At 37.5% G+C, this 23,912-nt stretch overlaps 1 protein-coding gene across 1 annotated transcript in view; it reads left to right on the top strand.

Moving 5' to 3' along the window:
- The window catches only part of COL28A1 (collagen type XXVIII alpha 1 chain), a 150,554-nt gene that overhangs the window by 19,036 nt on the left and 107,606 nt on the right, over positions 1–23,912 (top strand). The window contains exons 9-14 of the mRNA XM_072964931.1: positions 2,504–2,548; positions 5,219–5,263; positions 6,288–6,341; positions 17,527–17,595; positions 18,689–18,757; positions 23,685–23,753. Of these exons, the coding sequence (XP_072821032.1) occupies positions 2,504–2,548; positions 5,219–5,263; positions 6,288–6,341; positions 17,527–17,595; positions 18,689–18,757; positions 23,685–23,753 (351 nt within the window). The remainder of the gene's footprint in view (positions 1–2,503; positions 2,549–5,218; positions 5,264–6,287; positions 6,342–17,526; positions 17,596–18,688; positions 18,758–23,684; positions 23,754–23,912) is intronic.

A 23,912-nucleotide genomic window follows, 5' to 3' on the forward strand; every position in this document is an offset into this window, starting at 1 on the left:
AACAAACGGGCCCTGAACCATCGACATCTATGAGAGAATTTCATCAGGAGCAGCAGCACCCGCAGTCACAGGGTGGGAACAAAGCTAACCTGCTCAGAGCTTTCTGAAGCCCTTGCTCTCTGGAACTTTGTAATTGTGACTTTTCCACAGGGATTAATGAGCCTACCAAAAAAGAAAACGCCTTTGCAGAGGCATACAGCATGAGCACAAAATTTTCATTGATGGAAATCTGCCCCAAACCAATCCTAACACATCAGGACCCTATAGCTAACAAATCTGTCTGGACAAACGGAATGTGAATTCTGGCCAAAAGAATTTTGAGTGTATTTAAGTACTTTTCTGTTTTATATTTTGGTGGGTTGACTCATTTTATTTCCGTCTAACATTCTTAAATTAATTGCATTCTAATTTGATTCTTCAATAGTGACTTTCCATTTGCATTCAAAAATAACTGTTAAACTTGTTTGAAGTGAAAGCTCAGCTTTTCCTGGGTAGGCTGACTCACAATATGATGTGGAGAGAGAACAGAGGCCCAGCTACACATCTCAGAACTGTTCCTTCCTCTTTCCTGCTCCCGATGCCAGCCATACCCAAGGCAGGAACCTAGGCAGAAGCATCAGGTTACTGGAAAGCAGCATGCAGACAATGGTAGTGTGCCTTGTTCAGCTTTGGATGGCTGAGAAGAACATGGATATGGGAGTCTAACAGACTCAAGCTTGAGTTCGTGGGCAATCTACTTCATCTCTCTTAGCCTTATGTATGAGTAGAGATGTTCATACCAAGGCTGTTGTGGGGATTAGAAATAATGTAAAGGCTTCGGCACAGACTCTTCATCCATAATTGGTGGCTACAGTTATGATTCCCTTTCTTAGAGCAAAGTGCAGTCTGCGGGCTGGCTGTCAAGTCTGTGGACTGCTGCTATTTTGTGATCAGACAAAGTTTGCACCAGAATATATATCACTAAATATATGTTTAGTTCAGCTGACATTCATTTTTCATAGCAAGACTTCCTTAATGAAGGAAACAGGGCACCAATGAACCTTCTAGCACAAGTTCTTTATGTCATCGTGTAGTGGCATGTTGAGTAGCATGCTTTAGGGCAGCACAGAGATAATGAAGTGGCAGCAGAAGCAGAAACTAGTAGTGAGAGCACCAGACAAGGAGCTGTTAGCTGGCATGTATGTTTAAGTAAATCATTTAACCTCCCCAGTTGAATTGCCTTATCCAGAAAAGATGAAGTGCTTTGAGGCTCAGAATATAGATATACACGAACGCACTTTGAAAATTCTAACTTGAGTTGTTTTTCTAATTGACTTTGTTACTTTTTAGTTCTGATTATTAGAACTCTTAGAAGTCTGCTATCACGGACTAATATTCAAAAACTCCAATTCTATGCTCCCCGAGCAAGTTACTTGACCTGTTTAAATCACAAGTTTTCAGTCTGTGAAACTGGGCTAATAATAGCTACCCCAGTTAATGTCAGATTAACTGATATAATGTCTGCAAAATAACCTGAATAATCAACTATAAAGCATAACTTAACTGTTAGGGGTTTGTCGCATTAACATTCCAGGAAAGGCAGGACAGTAGACTGATGGTAATGGGACACGTGTAGCATGCCCGCCACTACGCCCCACGCTCCCTGTCACAGCAGACCTTGCTCATTCATCACAGCGCCGTTCTCCACCACGTCATGACACGCTCTCAGAACCTTTCTCTCACAGTTCTCTGGGCAAACACCACTAATTGTTCAAGGTTGGTGCTCATGGTGTAGCATGTGGTGCTGTGGAAAAAGCAGGGACTCCTAGTCTAAGTAGACCTGGGTTCAGACCTTGATTCACCTTACAGCTATAGGATGGGGCGAAGTTACCTTGTTGAGCTTAACTTTTCTCAGGTATAAAATAAGATGAAGGTGAAGGGGACTAAGAGGTACAAACTGCCAGTTATAAAATAAATAGGTTACAGGGATGTAATGTACAGCACAGGGAGTATAGTCTATATTTTATAATAACTTTGTATGGTGTGTAATCTGTTAAAAATATTGAATCATTATGTTGTACATCTGAAACTAATAGAATATTGTAAGTCAACTATATGCCAATTAAAAAAATAAAGCCATATAGATCAAATTGCAAAAAAGAATTGTGAATCTGATCTCACTGGGCTGTAATGTGGATCCAATTAAATCACATATGCAAAGGGCATATAATATATGGTAGATGCTCAGTCAGCTTTAGCATCTTTCCTTTTAATTTCATTCGTGTCTCAGAAATGTTAAACATCATTAGGTAGTATCACTGATTTGATTCTGTCAAGTTAAGAATGACCTATGGATAAAATTTTTTCAGAGTTCAATGCCCAAACTACCCACAGTATTGAGGACAGAACTGTGTGTAACACATGAGGCTGCTCATGTCATAAGATTCTGCTGAGAATCCTTAAAAAAAATCCTAACACTGAATAACTGCAAATGTCTTATTTATTTCATCTATTTATTTTTTAGGGTGAACGTGGAGAATGCGGTAAACCAGGAATAAAAGGTGACAAAGTAAGGAACGTGTTTTTTAAAATTTTCTTTTAAAATGCTAACAGCTGTGATCCCTTTGGGGCCGTTTCCTTAAGAGGAAATTCTGGGCTGCATTATGTTGCTCTCACTATTGGGACTGAGGGGGTCACTGGCTCAGTTTTCACATCTGTAAAACATGAAGCAGAAAACAAAGCCATACCTAACTCTACTTAATGAGGCCCCCAAATGCCTTTCTTATGGACCATTAAGACTCTGCTTTGTGGCACCCTAACCTTTGAGGCCAGGCCTACTGAATGTTATGGTGAAAAGGATAATTTAACTAGCAGAGCCAGCCCAAGCTCCAACTGGGTCAAAGTGGAATTGCCTTCCAGATGTAAACACTGCAAACAAGCACCTTCCAAAGTAGAACGAAGAACTCTATGGAACCAGTTCATGAAATAGTCATAAATACTGCAGTAGAACTAGACATAGAAAGGGGTTTGGAATTTTGAAAATGCAGCAAGCCACAGGTAACTCGGTAATTATCTACCTCTCATTAGAAAGTAAATGTGAATAAAATATTTAAACTGGAGACAATATTAAAACATTAAGGAGTACCTGAAGAGACCAGAAATACATTTAGAGTATATTTGAAACATGATAAAGGGTCCAAAAAAGTACACAGTAAAAGTAAATAGTTTTCATTAAGTTAAAAACTAGAAACAGCATGCCACCAAAATACCAAACTCTTTCAATATCTGTATTTTAGCTATGCAAAGAGTCAAGGAGAGAAAATGAGGCAGAAGGTGAAAAGAAAAGGATAAAAGAGTGACACTGGCTTAAGTAACTAAACACTGTAAATAGCTTGAGACTTTCTGAAAGCTTTTCAACTACTGTAGAGTTAAAGGTCAGGCAAACCTGAGAAATGTAGGCGTGGGAATTATCTCTGGGCAAAATGAAAAGTGTGCTAATGAATGGATTCTTCCTGGAGGTTAACTGAAAATGGGAGATGAACATGGGCTTGAAAATACAGAAGAGGGGACACATATAGAATAGAACAAATATGAAAGATACATAATAATTAGGAAAACTATTTGAAATAAAAATGACTGATAAAGAGTTAATATCTTTCATTGACTAAGATGCCAGAAATTGTTAAAAGCCCTATCGTCCTCTGTGCCAGAAAGAAAGAAAAATACTGCCAATTATAAATATAAGATGCATTTGACTATATGATGTATCCCAATTTCAAGGATGTAAAAATCTGAAAAAAATATATGTCTAGAATCAATGAAATACAGTGTCCTTGAGATGAAGAGTTCACACAAGTTTATCTGAAAGACAAAGAACACAGAGACACAAAAGAGGAAATACGAATAGCTAATAAATTTTAAAGAATCCAAACACATTAGCAATCAGGTAAGTAAAATATTAAAATATTATTTCACTTATCAAATTAGCAAACACTGAAATAACATATAATACTCAGTGTTGTTAGGGATTCTGTAAGATGAAGAAGTATGCTCTCTATTCAGGTAGTGGGCATGGAAATGTGAACAAATTTATGGAGGAAATTTTCACTCTTTCTTTTCATATATAGTGTGAGATACAAAAGAGAGAGGAGGGGAGCCTTAAATGTGCTGACCAGTCTCTGTGTCAGTCACCTGCTTCTAGGAAATTACTCTTAGGAATGAATCAGAAGTTGGACAAGGATTTACACAGAGAGATATTCATTATAACATTATTAACAACAGCAATCACCAGAAACAACTTAAATGTCAAAACTAGGGAAATGAGTAATTACCATTATGATAGGTGCATAATCTTGGGTATTATTCAGCTTACTAAGAATTTTTAATGACATGGAAAAATGGTAGAATGGAAGGCCAGATAAATAAGACACGAAGTTGGAGATACACTTTGATCAAATTATTTAAAGAAAAATCTACTGGGAATAAAACTGGATGAAAATATGCCTAAAATGTTAACAGCAGTTGCCTCTGTGTGATTTTTTTCCATTTCTTTACTTTTTTCCTAAAATTGCTAAGGTATGTCTATTATAAACAAATATTTTGGTAATCAGAAAAAAAAGTGGAAATTTGAGAAAAGAGAGAGTAGACTATATTATACTCTGATAAAAATTAACTTTAAAGGGTTTCTTAGTTGTGGAACATATTGAAATATCTTCTATTAGAAGAGTGTTGTGTATAAATAGTATTTTGCCAAGTCTGTACCTTGAGGATGGGCAAGCGAGTGGCCTAGGCATTGTGGAAACTCACTAAATTGCAGTTTGATGAACAATTTCCTTGCCTCGTTGGAAGGAAACCATGTTCCACCAAGTTTATTGCTTTCTAAGGATTCTGAAGAAATAAAATTTTTTATTCTGATCAAAATGTCAATATATAGGCAAAGGACTTACATCTAAAATTGTTTTTTCACTGAGTTTGTTTACTAAAGGAAGGCTTGACCCCAAGTTGGCTTGTTAATCAGGATCATTTTGTTAACAGTAAGTCTGTTGGCGTTGATGTTTGGGTAACCTTGAAGATGGACCATTACTGAGAACACGTTCGCTTCTATTTCACCTAAAATCATTGCAAATTGAAGATGGATATTTAGAGCAAGATGGATATTATTTATATATTATATATAATAAAATTATATATAAATATAAAATATATAATAATTTTATATATTTATCATTTTATTCCACAGGGATTCCCAGGGCCAAATGGACCAAAGGGACCCAGAGGACTTCAGGTAAAGAGGCTAAAACCAAATCTAAGTCTGTATTAGATTCATCGAGGGGGCTTTTAAAATCCCTTGGCCCACTTGCACCTTCTACCAATTCAGTCAGGATGTCTGGGGATTGGAACCAGGCATCAGTGTTTTTAAAGATACCCAGGTGATTCCAATGTGAAACAAAGTTTGGGAACTGCTGCTATAATATTTTCAATAACTAATTCAGGCTCTCTAAGACTAGGTACCAGCAGGTGAGTAGCTGACAGGATAAAAGTTTCAAAATTAGTCTAGGAAGATGGATGAGTTAAAAGCAGGATGTAACTATGCTTGCATTGCTGCTGTAATACAGTTGGAAGAGCTGTGCATTTTATCTAAATTACAGCACTTGTATTGTTCCATCATTACAAGTAGTTATTGCTCAATAACATGAAATGATACTTTAAGGCATTTATTTTAGACTTATCACATGGATTTCAGAAAATAATTTAGATCAAATTTTTCCAGTCTGGGGACTATGTCTAACCTTGTCACTGGGAGAGGCGGTGTGTGTGTGTGTATGAAGAGCTAATTTCAGTATTTCAAGAAATTTACTGAAAATTGTATCTTTACCCAAGATTTCCTAGACAGCATCTAGTTAGCCATCAGTTCCTTTGCTCTATCCTGGAATTGTGTCAGGGCAGGGCAGAAACTCTGATTATCACAGGGTCACTGGAAGTTCCAGCTTTCGGTTATATATGCCTTATATATTTTTAAGAAGTAGGTGTTTATTCGGAATCTTTCCAAAAAGGGGTCCAGCACAGGAATAAGTCTGGAAGCCTACGTTTAGAAAACAAATTCCTCATTAATAAATAGTACTTTCAGCTCAGTACTATTTTAGGAGTTGCGTATTTCACGTAAGGAATTTAATCATGTAACCCCAGCTTAACTCTGAGTTAGACAGTGTGACTTCTAACTCCGGAATCTCTAGGAACCCTAATGAATGATTCATTCCTGATTAGCCTTTGGTACTCAGCACTAACTCTCAGTTTTCATCTTGGAGCAGGGCATCGGTGGACCTCCAGGAGATCCAGGCCCGAAGGGATTTCAAGGCAATAAGGTAATCAGGCTCTTTGGTCAAAGACTGGCAGAGTGCCCGTCCCCTAGTGAGTCATGGTATATGTGTTTTCATTAGGCAGAAGTCAATGGATTCTTTGAGGATGAATCTTTGGAACTACATAATACCCTGCAGGTGTGTATACAGAATCAGGTTTAGGTACATGCAGGAAGCCAGGGTCATAGCTTTACCATTGATTATTTATTATATTATTCAAAGGGGGCATTATTAAGGATAAGCCATAATCCAGAATTTTCGCAGTTTCCATCTTACTCCTGCCCTGTAGTCATGTTATGGCTCATTAGAAACTGAAAAGTAGGACTAAATAACACAATTCAAATCACTCTATTTCCCACATGTTATGTCAACTCAATATACAGTTTATAAGAGAAGGGAATTTATAAATGTCATACCAACAAAAATGAAGGCTTATTTTCTATTGCACGGGTGTAATCTCAGCTATCAGTACCAGCCTTGGAACGTTGTCATTCCACAGAAAACCAGGAAAGACAGACAGGGAGGAGCTGAATAAGAGCCAGATAGAACCAAGAGATGTGAGACCAGGGATCTTTAAAAGACCTGTTTATAAGACTCCGTTTTCCAACGAGAGTGGCCATTAATTTGCTGAATACAAGCTTTTTAGTGACTTTTTAACTCTTCTTAATGCTTAGTCAATTTCACAGATATAGTAAATACCCAATAAATGGTGTTGAGTTACTCACTGGCGATCTGTGGAATTTGTGGCAATCATAACAGCAGATGGTACTGTCCCCAAAGGACCCTAGATAAAGCCAACCTTTTAAGGGGGCTATTAAATTTAAGTTGTGAGGAGTAGTTGCCACTGGAGTGTTCCTCTTCCAGAGAGAGGTAAGGGAGTGACAAGTATAGTATTTTTAATGAGATAATGACAATGTGTGATTTCCCAGGGCAGTTTTAATTGGCAAATTAAAATAGAATGAGTTTCTCTGTGGGAGAGTGCTTAAGCTTCATCTGGGGAGACTGTCTTTTCCAGTCCTTGCCTATGATTAATTCTCTCTAAGGGAAAGAAATGGCTCTTTTGAATACTGAGTAGAAGTTTTTATAAAATGTCTTTGGCTGGAGGTAAAATCCTGCAGCAAGGAAAAAAATATTTTGACAGTCCACATTTATTTTTAAGACTCTTTGGTTACCAAAATTGATAATTTTCACATGTTTGTGAAAAAGAGGCTTAGTTGGAGTTTGCAACAGTGATAGAATTATGGAATGTTTGAGCCACAAGGGATATTCGAGGTCATACTGGCCTAAAGTTTTCATTTTGGCAAATGAGAAATGAAGTCTGGAAATAAGAGCATCCGTGGGGATGCTGGGCTGGGAGCAGGGCATGGGCTTGGTGGCAGTCCATAAAAAGGTGCCTCACTGATCACATTTCTTCATGTCTTGTACAATTACTACTGAGATTTTTCTTTTAAAATAAATTGATTTCAACAAAATGTAGTTTATAATTCTAAGAGTGCATTAGTTCTTAGAAAGAGTAATGAGTCAAGTGTTTTGGGAAGGTTGTAATTTTCTGACATAAAAACTCTTCCTGCTTGACTTTCACATCATCATAAAAGGAGTCATTTTTCCAAAAATATTTGAGGATTTCATCATTTTTCCAAGGGACTCTCTTAAGAATTTTTTTTAAAATTATAGTAAAAGATATATAACATAAAATTATCCCTTAGGTTTTAAATCACAAAATTCAATGCCAGGTGAACCACAAAATTCATTGCCAATTGAAAAGATGTTAGTTTCTAGAGAATGTTTGGGGTTGCTGGGAGGGAGTGAGATGGGAGTGTCTCAGTGTCCCTTCTAGTTATATTTCTGGTTTAAGGTCACAGATGTAGTGGTCTCTTGACTCTAACTTTGAGACTAATCCTAATTTCTACCCCTCTGTGGCTCTGTCAACCAGAGATGCAGGTCACGTTTGTCATTTAATTTTTTTATATTTTATACATTTACTCGTGTATTGTCTTAAAAGTCAGGTTTCAGAGAATGATTTCATCTTTCATCTCAGAATGTACTAAATCTTAAGATTTAATAAAGCCTTATTTAATAAATTTTAAAATTTAATAAAGTATTTCCCTCCCAATCTGGAAATAATGTTTTAGAGTGACATTTCTTTTCATCCATTATTATTTTATTACAAAATGGTTTTAAGAAATTGCTATTGCATTTTGCACCAAAAAAAAAAGCCCTCTAAAATCCAGTAGTTACGTATTTTCTAATGGGCGCAGGGAAGATGACTGTTTGGAAGCTTCTCTAATAACAGATAGCACTTATTTGTTGTATATTTACTAGGTAAAGATACAGTTCTAAATCCTGTTTAGCATGACACCACTTTTCATAGTGCTGATTAGGCTGCAAAGGCACAGAGAGTTTATGCAATGGATTCAAGTCTACACAGCTTGTAAGGGACAGAGCCAGGATTCAAAATCAGCCAGGCTGCTCTTAACCACCATCTTATATTTATCTCCTTGGGAAAACTGCTGAATTTCCTGGATAGTCAACCTGAGATAAATGCCTGTCTTTTGGACATCCGTTGCATCCATCTGCCCGTCTAGTGTACTCTGGCTGGATACTACTGTCTGTTGAGATTTCTACTTGGTCATAAAGTTCATCTGAAAATGTAGGAAAAGAAGGAAAGAAATCCCATGGTAAAAAGAAACCAGTAATGTGCACTCTCAAATATTTTGTTTTTTATGAGACCTTAAAATAGAAACCTTTGGACTTGTACTATTTGCAAAGATTCCATGAGAGTTCCTAGATGGGGCCCGCCTATGAATTTGAATTTATGAATGGTGTCTCTCACGAACTGCAATCCCATTCTGTTGCTCTAGTGGTTGGATTTTCCTCATCGAAGGGTTTGTAGGAAAGGTGGCCAAAGAACAAAGGGAAAAAAGTAGCATGTGATAAATCAAGGAAAAATGTGATTCTGGTCCTGTTGCACAAATCATTTCTGTCATTAGTATTTTCCACATGTAAAGTAGCTCCTCCTCTACCCTGAATGACCTTGTTGCCTTAGAAACAAAACATAGATGTTTCTCAGAATGAAGACTATGAGGCCACCTCAGTGTCTCCCATACAGGGTCATGCAGTGGCGTTCATAAGAAGACCATCCTATCCGTCTCTAAAATCACTTAGAACTATAATCATGCAAATGTCCGGGAAGCCTTATCCCTAGGACCAAACTGACAATGTCACTTAGGAGCGAGCACTGTGCTCTTTCAGAGTAAAAACAATGCCTAAGACCCCTGTGCCACTTTCCCAGGCTGCTGTAGTGGTTCAGGTTGCAGTCCCATCAGGCCACACAATCGACCCCGGACAGAATGGTCAAGACTGGCAGGCCTTGCACACCACACCACAGAGAACAAGTTACCAAAATTAGCTTTGAACAAATAAACACAGTAGAATGGTGGGTGTGCCAAGCCCACATTAGGTAATTTTTGCCATTTCTTGATGTCTTTCTGAGGTTATTTCTGAAGGGTATTTTCCTCTCAAATCTCATCCAAGTCTGCTCTTTCCAAGACCCTCTTTGTGCTCCAGCAGGAGGGACTGCTCACTGTGGCACAAGCAGGAAATAGCTTGTGACGTGTTGATGTATCCCAGCATGAGAGCCCCAGTGCTGGGGCCAAAAGAGCAATAGAAGTGGTCCCTGATGTGTTTTCCCAAGGCAAAGTAGCACACGTGAATCCTCAAGCAATTTACAAATATTGTGTATTATATTATATATTAATGTATCTTAATAGATGCATTGCCTCCCCTCTTTTCACTTCCTCCATTGTTCCACTCTAGGACGTTCACGCAGTTTCTGCAGGGCTTTGTCCCCTCTCTGAGTGTTTTCTTCTTGTGCTACACTCAAGTGTAAGAAACTCTAAGTCCTCTTCCTTTACATTCAATTTAGCTTCTGAGATGTTAAGGAAACTCATAGAGAAATAGCACTAGTCTGGTCCAGTTTAACAAATGGGTATAGTTAAGGTAAATAATCTCCAGTGAATCAAACATCCATCCATGCATCCAAAATAAACAACAGACCTAGTATCAATGAATAAATGAATGTTATGTTTTAAAGAAAGTAAGTGAGGGCAAATAAAGCATCCAGCCCGCTCCAAAGTGCTGCATTACACATGATTCTTGGACACCCTGTGCCTCCTTGTACAGCTCTGTCATGCTTCCATCCCATTTTTTGAGGTTCCCAAGCTCAGTAGACATTTTTCCAAGTAGTGGGTGTTCTTATGAAGAAGTTAAGTAAATAAGAGCTAAATAGTCTGCCTCGAAATTAAAATTGTAAACCTAGTAAACATCCCTACACAACATTCTGTTTTCTTCAAAATGCTCTATGAAGAGGTCAGTTTTCAAAAGCGGGCTGGCTGTCAACCTTTGACATAGCTATGAAGAATGCAAATGCAGATATTTTTGGTAGCTGGAAGTGTACTAATCAAATTTCCCTTTAGCTTCCATGTGTTATACCTTTAAATATTGCCAGTCTGTTTTCAGATTGGCCAGATTGGGATCATTGGCAGGAGAATTAGACAGATATGTCCAGGTCCATCATGGTTTTTAAAAAATCCAAAGCAGGAAATCTAGTGACAGTGAGTCAGGCATACCACTATCACATACGAAAGAGAAAAAAATTATTATATCTACACTCATACATATTTAAGATAAACAACAAATAAGTATTGTTGAATGAATGAATGAGTGAATGGTCTTAAATGGAATGAGCTGTCAACAGTATCACAGTGCATACAGGTCAAACAGGCAGGACCTTAGGGGCACTTAGTTTGTCAATTTTGCAGGCTTTGGAAAGAGAGCACTTTGAATAGTGAGATTGCACAGGTGATAAGGGGCTGTGGAAGGAATCAGAGAGAAGGGTGTAATAACCAGGAATTATGACCATTCTTCCAAGGTATTTGGTTAATAAATAAAAACAGGACAGTATTGACATAACCCATCAAAAGCTTCTTGTGCCTTTAATAACCTAATGTATTATTTATAATTCCACTTTCTTCTAAGGGGAGCATGGAGATTTAGAATATATATATATATATATATATATATATATATATATATATATATATATACTTCTTTACAATTTCATATATACAACGTAAGTCTTATGATTTCTATGTCACTCTTTTCACTAGAACGGATATATCATTAACAAAGATTTAATAGTTTTAAAAATACATTCTTAGTTTTGCCATTATTGAAATACTTGATTTGACTCAAAGTTAGCTTAGTAGCTTTAGTAGGTCAACCTACTGAACATAACTAATATTTCAATTGTGGTTTGGAAACAACTCAACACCACAACTATGAACTATGAGAACCTTAAACTTTCTCCTCAAATGAGCATGTTGTGTAGTTCTATTTCAGCTCTTGGACAACTCAAAAACCTAAAAATCTCCTAACGTGATGCTGCTTTCAGCCACTAAACAATCATGATTTCTTGTAGGATGTAATTCCTCGAAACTTGATGGGAAGCAAATCAGGCGACTCACACATAGACATCAACGATCCCTAGTACAGATTAATCAATCAAACAGAAAACGTTTTAAAGTTCACAGCTCTCTTAATAACAGAATGACTATATTTTTGGCTTCACGTAAAGTACTTTCAGTCCAAGGGACTCAAACACGTCAGCTTTTCCAGTTGTCCAAAACCAATAATGGGCCTTTCTGGTCCTCCTGGCAGGTGAACAACTTTGATCAACTTTGACTGTTCGCTGTTTAACAGCGTAAAGAGAAGAATATCTTTACAATTTTAATTATAAGTACCTGTCTAATGAGAAGCAGAGTTGAGCTGCCAAACTCTGTGAATGTTTTCTCTTCAGGGATGTCAAATGCTTAACACTATTTCTGTCCTGGGCCTCATTAAAGGGATAGAATCATTAGTAATTCAGGGATTCTTGTTGTGGAAAGGGCTTTGACCTACGTGCGTGTCTGCTCACAAGGATTCTAAATGAGCTTATTAACTCATTTGACATGAGACAACTGATCATGAAAACTTGAAGGGGCTGCCAGAACATGTGGTGTGTCAGCCACTATTTTCAAGGCAGATGATTTTTATCCTCAGATCTCAGATGCATGTGGTCCTCAGCAGATGAGGTACACTGTGTGTGTGTGTGTGTGTGTGTGTGTGTGCGCGCGCCTGCGTGTGCAGAGGCTGCCAAGATGAAAACTGATGGATCAGGGAACCCCCAATGCTGCCAACATTTCCTACAGGGTGCTGAGTCTAACCCACGTCCCCAGTCAAGTGGGGCGCTAATGTGGAACGGAATCAGTTACCGCAGTGTCTTCAGAGGGATGTCAGAGTTTTTCTTAATAATTACATCAATGTCCTTAATTAATTCAAGTAAGTTGCAAAAGCAACATTGCAACAGGGAAAATTACGTTTATTCTATGAGTAAGCTTTAAAAAACAAAAAGTGGTAAAATATACACAATATTTATCATTTTAACCATTTGTGTACAAGTCAATGGTATTAAATCCATTCACAGTATTATGTAACCATCATCACTATCTATATTCAAGAGTTTTTCATGTCTAAACATAGACTTTGTACCCTTTCAACAATACTCTCCTCACTTCCCGCTGCCCCCAGTCTCCAAGAGTAAGGTTTTAGAAAACTACCACATGGTCATATGAACCCATCTCCTCTCATGAATTGATGTCCTTGTTTGCAGATTTATGGAGAGGGTTCACCCTGAACTGTTTCCAGCAACTCATTTTGTGCTGGAAGAATCCAAAGAGTGTCCACCAGAGCCAAGATTCTTAAAAGGTCTCTTGATGAACTGCTGGGTAATTCTTTCTTTTAGGGGAAATGACACACCATTCCTTAGGTTTCATTGTATATGATGAAATAAGACTTTTCTGTTAGGTTGAAACATATGAATCATCCTTTTTGTAAGTCAAACATAGTTGAATATTATCAGTTTCATGTTGTTTAATCTAATAGCAATTAAGAAAATGAATTGAGTTACTAAAATCTGGTATAATACTACAATTTTATTACATTCTTCACCAATTCCTTGTTATTATGGAGATTTTTCTTCTCTAAAAAGCGTAAGTAGGTGGAGTACATGGATGGTGGTCTTTTCTCTTACTTAAGTAGATATTATTCAAAAAAGATTGCAATTGGAGATTTGAAATAATGGTGGTTCCAAACTTAGGGCAGTTGGTTAATAACTGGTTTATATGTAGAGTTACGTTGTGTGATCACAGTAGCCAGTTATAATTTGTATTACCTTTACCACTTATCAATGACAACACCGATCTAGACTTTATGTGCCTGAAATGGCATGTAAGTTGGCTTGCAAAAGTATACTTCCTCTTGGCTTACATTTATATTTTATATGTTGTCTTCATATGATGACTCTTCAACTATGGGTAGATTGCAACTATCTAACTTTTGTGTTTTTCATCGTATAACAAAGATATAAATTTAGTCTGCAATCAAATGATTTTTGAATTACTTAGAAAAGAACTGAGAAGTCCCAAGAGGTAGTTTTACATGGTGGTAGAAAACTGACTCTAAAAACAGACTGCGGGCATTGAAACCCAGCCCTATACTGTATTAGCTCTGTGATTTGGGCAAGTTACTTTTCCTCCCCATGCCTCAGTTTTCTCATTCACGTAATGAGTTTATAGTAGTAGCAACAGCTTAGAGGTGTTTTGAGGATTACATAAGTTAATACGTGTAAAGCACTTAGAACAGCGCCGGTTACATAGTAAGAACCATATGTGTTGGCAATAACTGAGCAGTTAAGTATTTTGACAACCACCTTTTTATTAATGTGGAACAAAGGAAGCCTGATGCACTTGCTAAAAATAAGCCTCTTACACAACATTTCCTCTGAAACAAGAGGAATTAGGAACAAAATTTGAGCTTGATTTGAAAAGTATTTAATAAATATTAGTTTCCTGCCCTCACCACCTCCTACTTTTCTTTCTTTACAAAAAAAAAAAAAGGACCTTTCTTGACTTTTCTCCAAACCTTTGTATATAGTCATCACTGCATGGAGTTTCAGATAATCATGTGTTTTGTCCATGCTTGAACCATTCTGCACCTACAAAATGCTCATTCATCACTTTCTTCCACTGGGAAGATATGAGAATATATGTCTCAAGACTTAAAATATTAAAGTTGGTGTTACACATATCCAGGACACAATTAAAAGAAGTTACTAAAACATCCCTCTACCGTTAAGAGCCCAAGGTGTGACTAAATTATTCATAATTGTATTATTCAAGAAAAGATAAAGTTCTGTCCTCAAAAAATTCAGAGTTTTGAACAACCATTCCTTATTTATTATTTTATGGAAAGGAAAGATGTTGACTTTGTTTAGAGCCAGTGCCAGGAATACGGAGTATTGGGTTTCTCTAGCTGAACTTTCCATGCAGTGTAACTTTAGGCCATTTATTGGGATTTTATTACTCTTTCAGCTGAAAAAAAGAGATTGATTGTATCTGGGTAAGTTTGTAGGATAAACTATACTTGATATCACTATGTACTATATGCGCAGTTGCTCTTAGTGGAAAACCTAAGTAAACCGAGAGAACTCCAGAGGAGCAATTCTAGACCCCCAATTCCCCCCAGCCTGGACCAGGTTTTCTGTTTTGTTCACCTCTAGTGGCTGGCACAGTACTTGCTCCCTAGGCAATGTTCAGTAAATGTTTGATGTATGGATGTTGAGTAGATAATATCAATTAGCTAAACATTGAAAATCCAAAGCTAAGCAAAATCACATGGCATCCTCCCCACAGTGCAGGGGGAGATATATTAACACTTGTAGAAATACAGAGGTGCAACTGTAATGAAGGCTCAGACAAAGAGGACAATGATATCAGTGCCTGCAGAATAGGGATTTCACAGGACCAAAGAGATCCTCCATGTTCCATGTGGCTTAAAATAAGATCTGAAAGATTATAAGGATCAACTAGGAAAAGACAGAGGTAAGCACACCTCAGAGAGAGTAGCATGTGCAAAGAGCCTGTGGCAGGCTGGAGGCTGGAAAGTACAGGGAACTGAATAAAGGCCAGTGGTGCTAGGGTCATTAGTGAAGAGGCAACTAATAACAGATAGTACTGAAAAGGCCACAGGACCACACCATGCAGGGGCCCACAAGCCTTGTAAGGAGCTCTATTTTTACCCTAAGAGCAAAAGGAAAGGAATTGAAGGGTTTTCCTCAGATTAAAATTAAAAGATTGCTCAGCAGCAATGGGGAGAATAAATTAGAGTGTGCTAGAATGGATGCATGTGGACTATTAAGGACTTTGTTGTTGTCTGAGCAAGAGATGATATTAATTTGGGGTAGATTGTAGGGGCATGGCAGAGGATCACAGAGGTGGACAGATTTGAGATTTAGGAGCATATTGATAGATTTGGTGATGCATTGCATATGGGGAGTAAGGGAGTGAGAGATGTTAAGAATGACTCCTAGGTTCTGGCTTGACACCTGGAGGGATCTTGGTGCCCTTCCCTGAAAGAGAGAATGCTGGAAGATCATCAGGCTTGCAGGTGGAAGACTATGACTTTGTCTTTGGAATGATGAATTCCTTTTGAAACTCTTTTTTTCTGACTTCTTTTACACTACTTTTTTCAGATCTCATTTTTTTTTTCTTGGCCGCTGTAATCCCCAAATTTCCATCAGACATCTCTATATGTCCTCCCACTCCCACTCAACCTAAATGTTGGTACTCTCCATGGTTCTGACCTGAGCCTCCAGCTTTTTAAATCACTAAATCGGTACTGTTCAATACAGTAGCCACACGTGACTACTGAGCACAAATATGGGTAGTCCAAACTGAGATATGCTGTAAGTATTAAATACACATAGGACTTCAAATACATAATATTAACAAATAATTAAAAATAAAATCATTAATAAGACTTTTATATTGGTTATATTTGGGTATGTTGGGTTAAGTAAAATCCAATATTATTTTCTTTAGTGTGGCTACTAGAAAATTTTAAATTACATATGTGGCTCACTGTATACTTTCAGTTGACAGTGCCACGCCAGGCAGTGACCCTACTGTCACCTTGTTCTTGTCTGCTTGAGCCCACAGTGCTGCTTACTGTCCCCAGAACATTTCACGTCTTTTACGCCTCATACTTTTTCCCTTTCCTGAACTTTTCTTCCTCTTCTCTCCTACCAGATTAGATATGATTCATACTTCTTTGTTCAGAGGAAATATCTCCTCTACTATATATAAAACTTTCCGAATTCCTTAAGGTAGAATTAAGGAATTATTGCCTAAGGATTTTACACGCTCTGTTAATATCTTTATTATAGGTATTCACATGCTTGTATTTTGTTTTATATTAGTTTGTCTCTCCAGCCAGATTGTAAGTGTCTGCAAAGTGCAGGTGCAACCTGATTTATGCCCATCATTATGTAAGCAGGTACTCAGTACCAGGTTGGTGCTCAAGGAAAGTCTGGTGAATAACAATTGATCTACATATATTATGCAGCTACCTTGGGACTGGTTACAATTTAGACATTTTACAGATAATATTTTGAATCCTCTAAACAACGCTGCAAGGTAGCTATAATTATCCTCATTTTGCATATGGGAATCTTGCAAAAGCTCAAACTTAGTAAATTATAGAGCCAAGATTCAAGCAGACTGAATGAAAAAAGCCATGTTTTATTTTTCTGTGATACCATGCATGCTGAAAAATGAATTTAAAAATGGAGATTATATTTCTATATCATAAAATGAGAAAAATACCAATTTCCTAAGATTTTTAGAAGATTAAAGAGATAATCTATATGAAGTGCCAGGGCAGTGCTTGAAAACAGTAGGTTTTATTAAGCATTGGCTTTCTTTAATCTTGAGGCCGATAGCATAGGCGTCCTTAATTTCTGAGAAGGATGAAAGTGGCCTCCCTAACCTCTGGCAATGCCCCTGGCATGCTTACACTCATGCTCGCTCGCATTCACACTCATCCAAAGATCATGAGACACAGAGCTCTGGGGCTGTCCACATTAACCCAGTCCTCTTTGTATACATCTCTGATGGTTAAAGGAAGTTCAATCTGTGGGTGGTAAACACCTGAGAGTGGTGACTAGGTACTAGGTTTTATTGTTGCCCTCAAAGCCCCTGTCACATCACTATATGTCTAAGAGCTGCTCCTAACATATCACTGTTTCTTCCTCTAGGGTGAGCCTGGTCCTCCTGGTCCTTATGGTCCTCCAGGAGCCCCTGGTATTGGACAGCAAGGCATTAAGGTAAAGGTATTTGTCCCTTTGCCTAGTGATGATTTGTTAAGTTTATTGTAGGGCTGGGGGAGCTCTGATTGTTCTGACCCTCACAGACACAAGGAGGCTGCCTGCATAAGTTACTTGGTCTGGGTGCTTGGACATTGCAATGCCCTGGTCAGGGGCAGTTACCTCAAGAAAAATCTGTACTTTTTTATTGGATTGGGATAAAAATTTTGCTTGTCTCCAAATACCCACTCTCTTGTCAGCTAGTTCCATTGAGTTTTTGTGGACTTTAAATGTTAGCATGCAAACATGGTCCTAGGACATGAAACACCTTAACACATCAACTATCACCTGCTCATATCAAATAAGCATAGAGGGACAGAAATCAGAAGAATGATGACACTGATCAGGTAGATGTTGACAGAGGAGCTTACAGGGAACTAGAAAGAACTAGGACACCCAACACCCCAGGGGGCTCTGCATCATGCAGGATGTGCTAGAGCAGAAGTGCTTATTTTCAATGGCTTTTCTGTGTCGTTGGGACAATAAGGCTTCAGTGCAGGACTAAAACAGAGGACAGTATAAAAAAAGTGCACTTCAAATATAAGCAGTGTCACCACGGATGGCATTTAGACAAAAAGCACATTGAGACTCCAGGGAAGGTGGCATTAGTATTGGCAGAGTTACTGGGGAAGGATTCTGAATGAGATCTAGTGGAAATAGAACTGAATGGTGAGGTGAAATGGAGTGGGGCAGGGTAGAGGGAGGCACCCCAGGGTGGCGGCGATGGAGCAGGCATCAGCACGAGCACTGTCAACTGGTCGTCTCACTAATCAAAATGAGGAGTACAGTCCATCCTGCCAATCACTACACAACAGTTTCTGAAAGCTGAAGGTGCCAAACTGCATTTAGACAAGAAGGATTAATGAATACTTTGGGGTAATTTGTTCACTTAAATTCAAGGTATTTTTCCTCTAGTTTTTTTTTTATTCTTTATGAATGTGAAAAGTTTGACAATTTTGCTATTTATCTTTGTTGAAATCTCCAGGGTATTTTGTGCTATTTGAATTCTTTATTTAAAAATTCAAACTTTCATTTAATTATGTCTTCCTTGCAGGGGGAAAGAGGTCAGGAAGGAAGAATTGGGGCTCCAGGACCGATTGGTGTTGGTGAGCCAGGCCAGACAGTGAGTAGCAAGAAATTCTAGGTGGAACAAAAATGACAAATATAGTTTTATATGCTGTTTCTGGTTAGAATAAGCGGTTAAATTAAGCCATCTTTATCTTTTTGGACAACAAACAAAAGATGATAAATATGAAAAGATAAGATCCAAGTATTATTTTTCATAACACTTGAAATATATATATGTATATGTACATTTATATATTTATTTATAGGATATGTACCACAGTCTCTCTCTTACTGTAATCTCTTACAAGATTAATCCGCTTGTCCAAGAAGGAAAGAGTCCTCATAATGTCAAAATTTCCTAAGAGATAGGAGGTCTATATTCAGACCTAGTGTCTATATTCTGTAATTGACTTTTCTGTAACCATGAGAAAATCTCTGAGAATAAGGACCTTGCTCATTGCCTAATCCATGAGTACACTCTAAAGCTAGAACTCATGATGTCAGACCAGTAATACCCGTGTTATTTACAGCTTCCACCTGATGTAGCTTTGATGTTTACCATTGTTGGAGAAGAAAAACTTCTATCAAACGAGAACTGGAGAGGAAATGAATAAAACATAAGTATTCTAGTATAAGAAGGTTTTTAACTTTTCAAGTAATCATCATTCTCCTAGGACAGAACAGTAGCTGACTTGCTGGCGTACAAATAAGCACAACTGATTGTGAATACTTGGTCTCTCAACTGGGTTTTGCATTGCATAGTTCCTCACATGTAAATATTAACAGAAACATGTGCATCCTTGCTGTACTCTGAAAATGAAATAGTAGCATCCTATTTGAGGGTTAGGCTTTTCATTAATGTCTGGATACACTAATTCAAAAAACAGACCCTCATATAGAGGAGAGATACAATGGACTAATCGTCTAGTCTTAGTTTCCACTAACTAGACAGTACCCTTAAAATGAAACCACTGAGAAAGAAGACACTGCTGGTTCTACACTGGAGTGGTTGGAAACATAGAAAACCAAAGTGACACCTGGTAGAAAGACACAGACCCAGAGAGGTCGCCATGTGTAGAGGAAATGCAGCAGAGAATTTGAGAAGTTTTTGACAGCCATGAAAAAGAATTTTTCACAATGCTCTGAATTATTGGGAATAAAAATGAACTTCATATTTCACTGCAACGCCTTTATGAACTGTCCTAAAGAACCCTAGGATTTTGAACCAAACATAAGACCTATCACCAATGTGGTGTCACTTGAAACTACAAACCCATACACAACACAGGAGCAGGTTAGGAGTTTTCAGGCCCATTTAGAGCCCAAGTGAATGTTGACAAGATTGTCACTCATAACACTGTGTTAATGGGATGGCTTTTTTCTACCCTGCCCAGTCACTGAAGAAAGATATGTAACTTTGAAGGTCCTAGCTTAGTTCTAATTCTCTCCTTGTTTTCCACTGAGTGAGCAAGTCTTTGCTCCTGATTCTCTCTCCCAGGCTTCCAAGACTTAGTCCCACCACACAACCACACTTTCTTACCCACAACAGTTACTCTGTCAGCTTACATGGCACCTCTAGTGTTCAGATCTCTTTCTGTTTTAGAACCCTGTGATTTCCCTTATGTATTTATTTTTTGGACCTTCATTTTAAAGGAAGATTTGTATCACTTGCCTTTCTGTATCAAAGCTGGAGAGTTTTCACAATATTGCCAGAACATGAAATTATTATTTGTTTTCTTGCTTTCCAAGCCACAATTATACAAATCAGAGTGACACTGTGAAACCTGTGATTTAACTGGGAACTAAAATCATAACAAAGATGGGATGAATCTCAAGTAATGTATGAAAATGTTGCCCCCAAATGTCATAATGAAAAATTAACAATGCAGGTTTTTGAATTATTTCGAAGTAACATAAAGTCTTCTCTTAGGGCTGACAACGAACGGTTCTACTGAAAGTTCTTTACATTTGTTTCCTTGGCTGAATCATCTCAAGTGGTTTCAGGTTTAGTACTACTCTCCTCTTTCACAACAGCAATACAAATATAATTGATTGAGTTAATATTCCAGCTCCATAACCTAACATCGAACTGTCAACTGTCATCTTTAATTATATGATTACCAGTAGTTTTGTGCTGGTCTGATAGATGATGGATTCATGAAAAATACATTGGTTCAGACTCTCAGGGTGATCTGTATGTTTTTGTGCAAGGATATTCAGAGCCCTATAGGTAAAAAAATACCCCCTGATGTAAAACTATAATTACTTTGAAGTTAAAAATAAAGTGGATGGCACTAAGTGAATATTAAGGACAATTTTTATTATAGCATATTTATCTTTAATGCTTGCAATGTATATTGAAACTACTCATTGATTATCCACACTATTGAGATTATTAAGGAAAATAATAAGAAAATGGATGATGGATAATATTTTATCTTGTTAATGTCTCATATAAAGTATTTCTGATCAGACTGTGTTAACTGATAATTAGTTTCTTCCACTACATATGTTTTACTTAGAGGTGTTCATTAGAAGCCAAATAATAATATTATAGTTATAATTGGTTCTCATGGCCTTTGAAAAGGACACTGTGAGCTTTTTACAGAGCATTTCTGTCTTTGAAAAAATAATGTGTTGGTACTGTCTTAATAAATTAAAAGTATAGTTCATCTAACCCAAGTACCTGCTCTTTCTCTTCTCTGGTTAACAATCATCTTTCATCTTGAGTGTTTAAGTGGAAAACTTGAGAATATACTGATGGTGTGGAATATTACTCTGACAGTTTCCAGTAATTAAACCTCGGATCACTGTTTTTTAAAATGTCCCTAAGTGATTGTTCACAAGCATTAACTCTGTTCTCAGCAGCTTGGAACACATGATTCCTCAAAGCGTTCATTATTTTTATTTTCATCTTGGCTAATGTACTCTAGAAAAGCAGAGATGGAAGGAAGGTTCAGTGTTTAGTCTGTGCAGCGTGCCTCTCTCCACATTGCTTACTATAAGCTATTCACTCTGAGACTACTTTATTTGTAAAAACTTCGTAAAAGGACATTCAGAGTGATGGGAGGATTCAAGTAAAATAATTAAAATAATTCTGATTGTGTTAGCAGATATTTATTGATTGCTTATTATATAAGAGCTTTAAATCTCTGATTTAATCCTTATAGTAACATTGTGCTTGGGGCAGGTACTATTGCTTCCACCATTCTGATGAGAAAGCTGAATTTTAGAGATTAATTTAGTTCTTTAAGGTCACATGCCTATATAGCAGAGCTGAGACTAGAACCTCAGTCCAAATGACACCAAAATCTTCCTTTAAATATCATGGAAGACTGTAAACTCTATGAGTCAGGGAGCAGGGATGTCTGCTGTTTTAGACCCTAGCACAGTGACTTGCATGTATCAAGCATTTGATAAATATTTGTTGAATGAATGGGAAAAAAATTGAATGAACTGGAAAAAGACTTTGCATTCAACGTCAGTTGAGTTATTTTCATTTGTCATATCAGTGGGGAAGAAGAATAATTCGTCAATTATTTTGTTACACTGTGTGGTATTAGCTAGGGCTTGTCCATTGAGTTTGCAATCTAGTTTTCATGCTTATATTTATTTTTCCCCTAGTTAACGGCTCTAACATCAGAGTAAGCTGTCATGGATATTAGAGCTTTGATTAAGGTTCTTGGATCATTAAAAGCTAGTTTTCCCACAAGCATAGCAATTTAAATTGAATTAAATGCTAGCTTTTTCCTTTAATTAAAGTCTTTACTAAATTGGCTTTGCATAAATACTAAAGAAGCCTTTTATGATATACAATATTAGGGAAAGGCAAAAAAATTAAATATGGGATACAATTAACTTTCTTCTAAATCTGTAGCTGTGATCAGTTACTGATGAGCATAAAGCTGTATCCTAGTTTTGCAGCCACGCTTGAGTGGAAGGTACCTCTTAAATTTCCCTGGACAGCTGTATATCCAGTCCCAAGATCATTCAGAGTGTCTGCAGCATGCTGGCTGCAGCTTGCTGGCTTTGGAGCTCTGGGCAACTCAGTTGACCTTGTTCCATCACAGATTTACTTCCCAAGCAAGTGAGCCCTACTTATCTTTCTAGATTCATTAGAGGAAAAGCTCTAGTTTATGCTTCTATGATTCTTGTTATTAGTCCTTTTTCTACCTTTTTTTTTTTTTTTGCTTTTTGGCCAAGAAGAAAGAGAGGACAAATTTATAGCTTTTTAAAATTCCTAGTTTAAGAGACCATTTTGCTGTTGTCTTTTATTTTTCAATTAGTATGTTTCCTATCAGTCCACTTCAAAGCCTGTATTGACATGTCCTCACCTTTCTAACTGCCCTTCTGAGCAATAACCATATGGACGCCTCCATTTTAATCACTGGCCAAAAACCGTTTCCTCTCAATGATTCTATCAAGACTCTTATTTGTACATAAACCTCCAGTGGGATGCAACCAGTTCCTGAAAGAATTCCGGTTTGAATCCAAATTTATCAGGACAGAAATTAAAACAACATGTAAACAGAATTCCGTGATTTGAAACAGCTGTGCAATGATTTCTTCACAGGGCTCTCCTGATACTTCATTCAATTATTTAATCACTCCGCATCCTTCTCCAGGCCACTTAGTCCTAGATTTTCAGCCTCTCCTCAGAGGATTTATTTCCTCATCCTTATTCTAAAGCGTCACTTAATTTCCATTTTCTGCTAATTTGAGAACATCAAAATAGAACCTCTTATGCCAATCAAATGGTACAGTGAAAAGATTATTCTTCACAATCTTAAGATTCTATGGATTATTATGGTGTTTACTAGGAGAATTCTCACTAATAACCTAGATAGGACTCTATCGTTACGTGCCCATGTCAACTGAGATATGACCATTTTCTTTCTTCCTCTCTCCTCCCTTCCCTCTCGTCTCCTCCCATTCTCTCTCTTTCTCTCCTATCGCTCCTCACTCCCTCTTTTCGTAACCAGGGTCCCCGTGGGCCTGAGGGAGCCCCAGGAGAGAGGGGCTTACCAGGAGAAGGATTTCCAGGACCCAAGGTAACAATGGCATCTTCTACACTAAGGAAAAACTCTTTGTCTTGCATGGTCATGATTACAAATTTAAAAAAATGTGTCCTAGCCAATTATCCCAAGTCAAGTATTTTCCTGACCATCTTCACCCTGTTCAATATAGTAATATGGAAATTTCCCCTTAAC

This window comes from Vicugna pacos, chromosome 7 (genome assembly GCF_048564905.1).
Source record: "Vicugna pacos chromosome 7, VicPac4, whole genome shotgun sequence".
NCBI lineage: Eukaryota > Metazoa > Chordata > Mammalia > Artiodactyla > Camelidae > Vicugna > Vicugna pacos.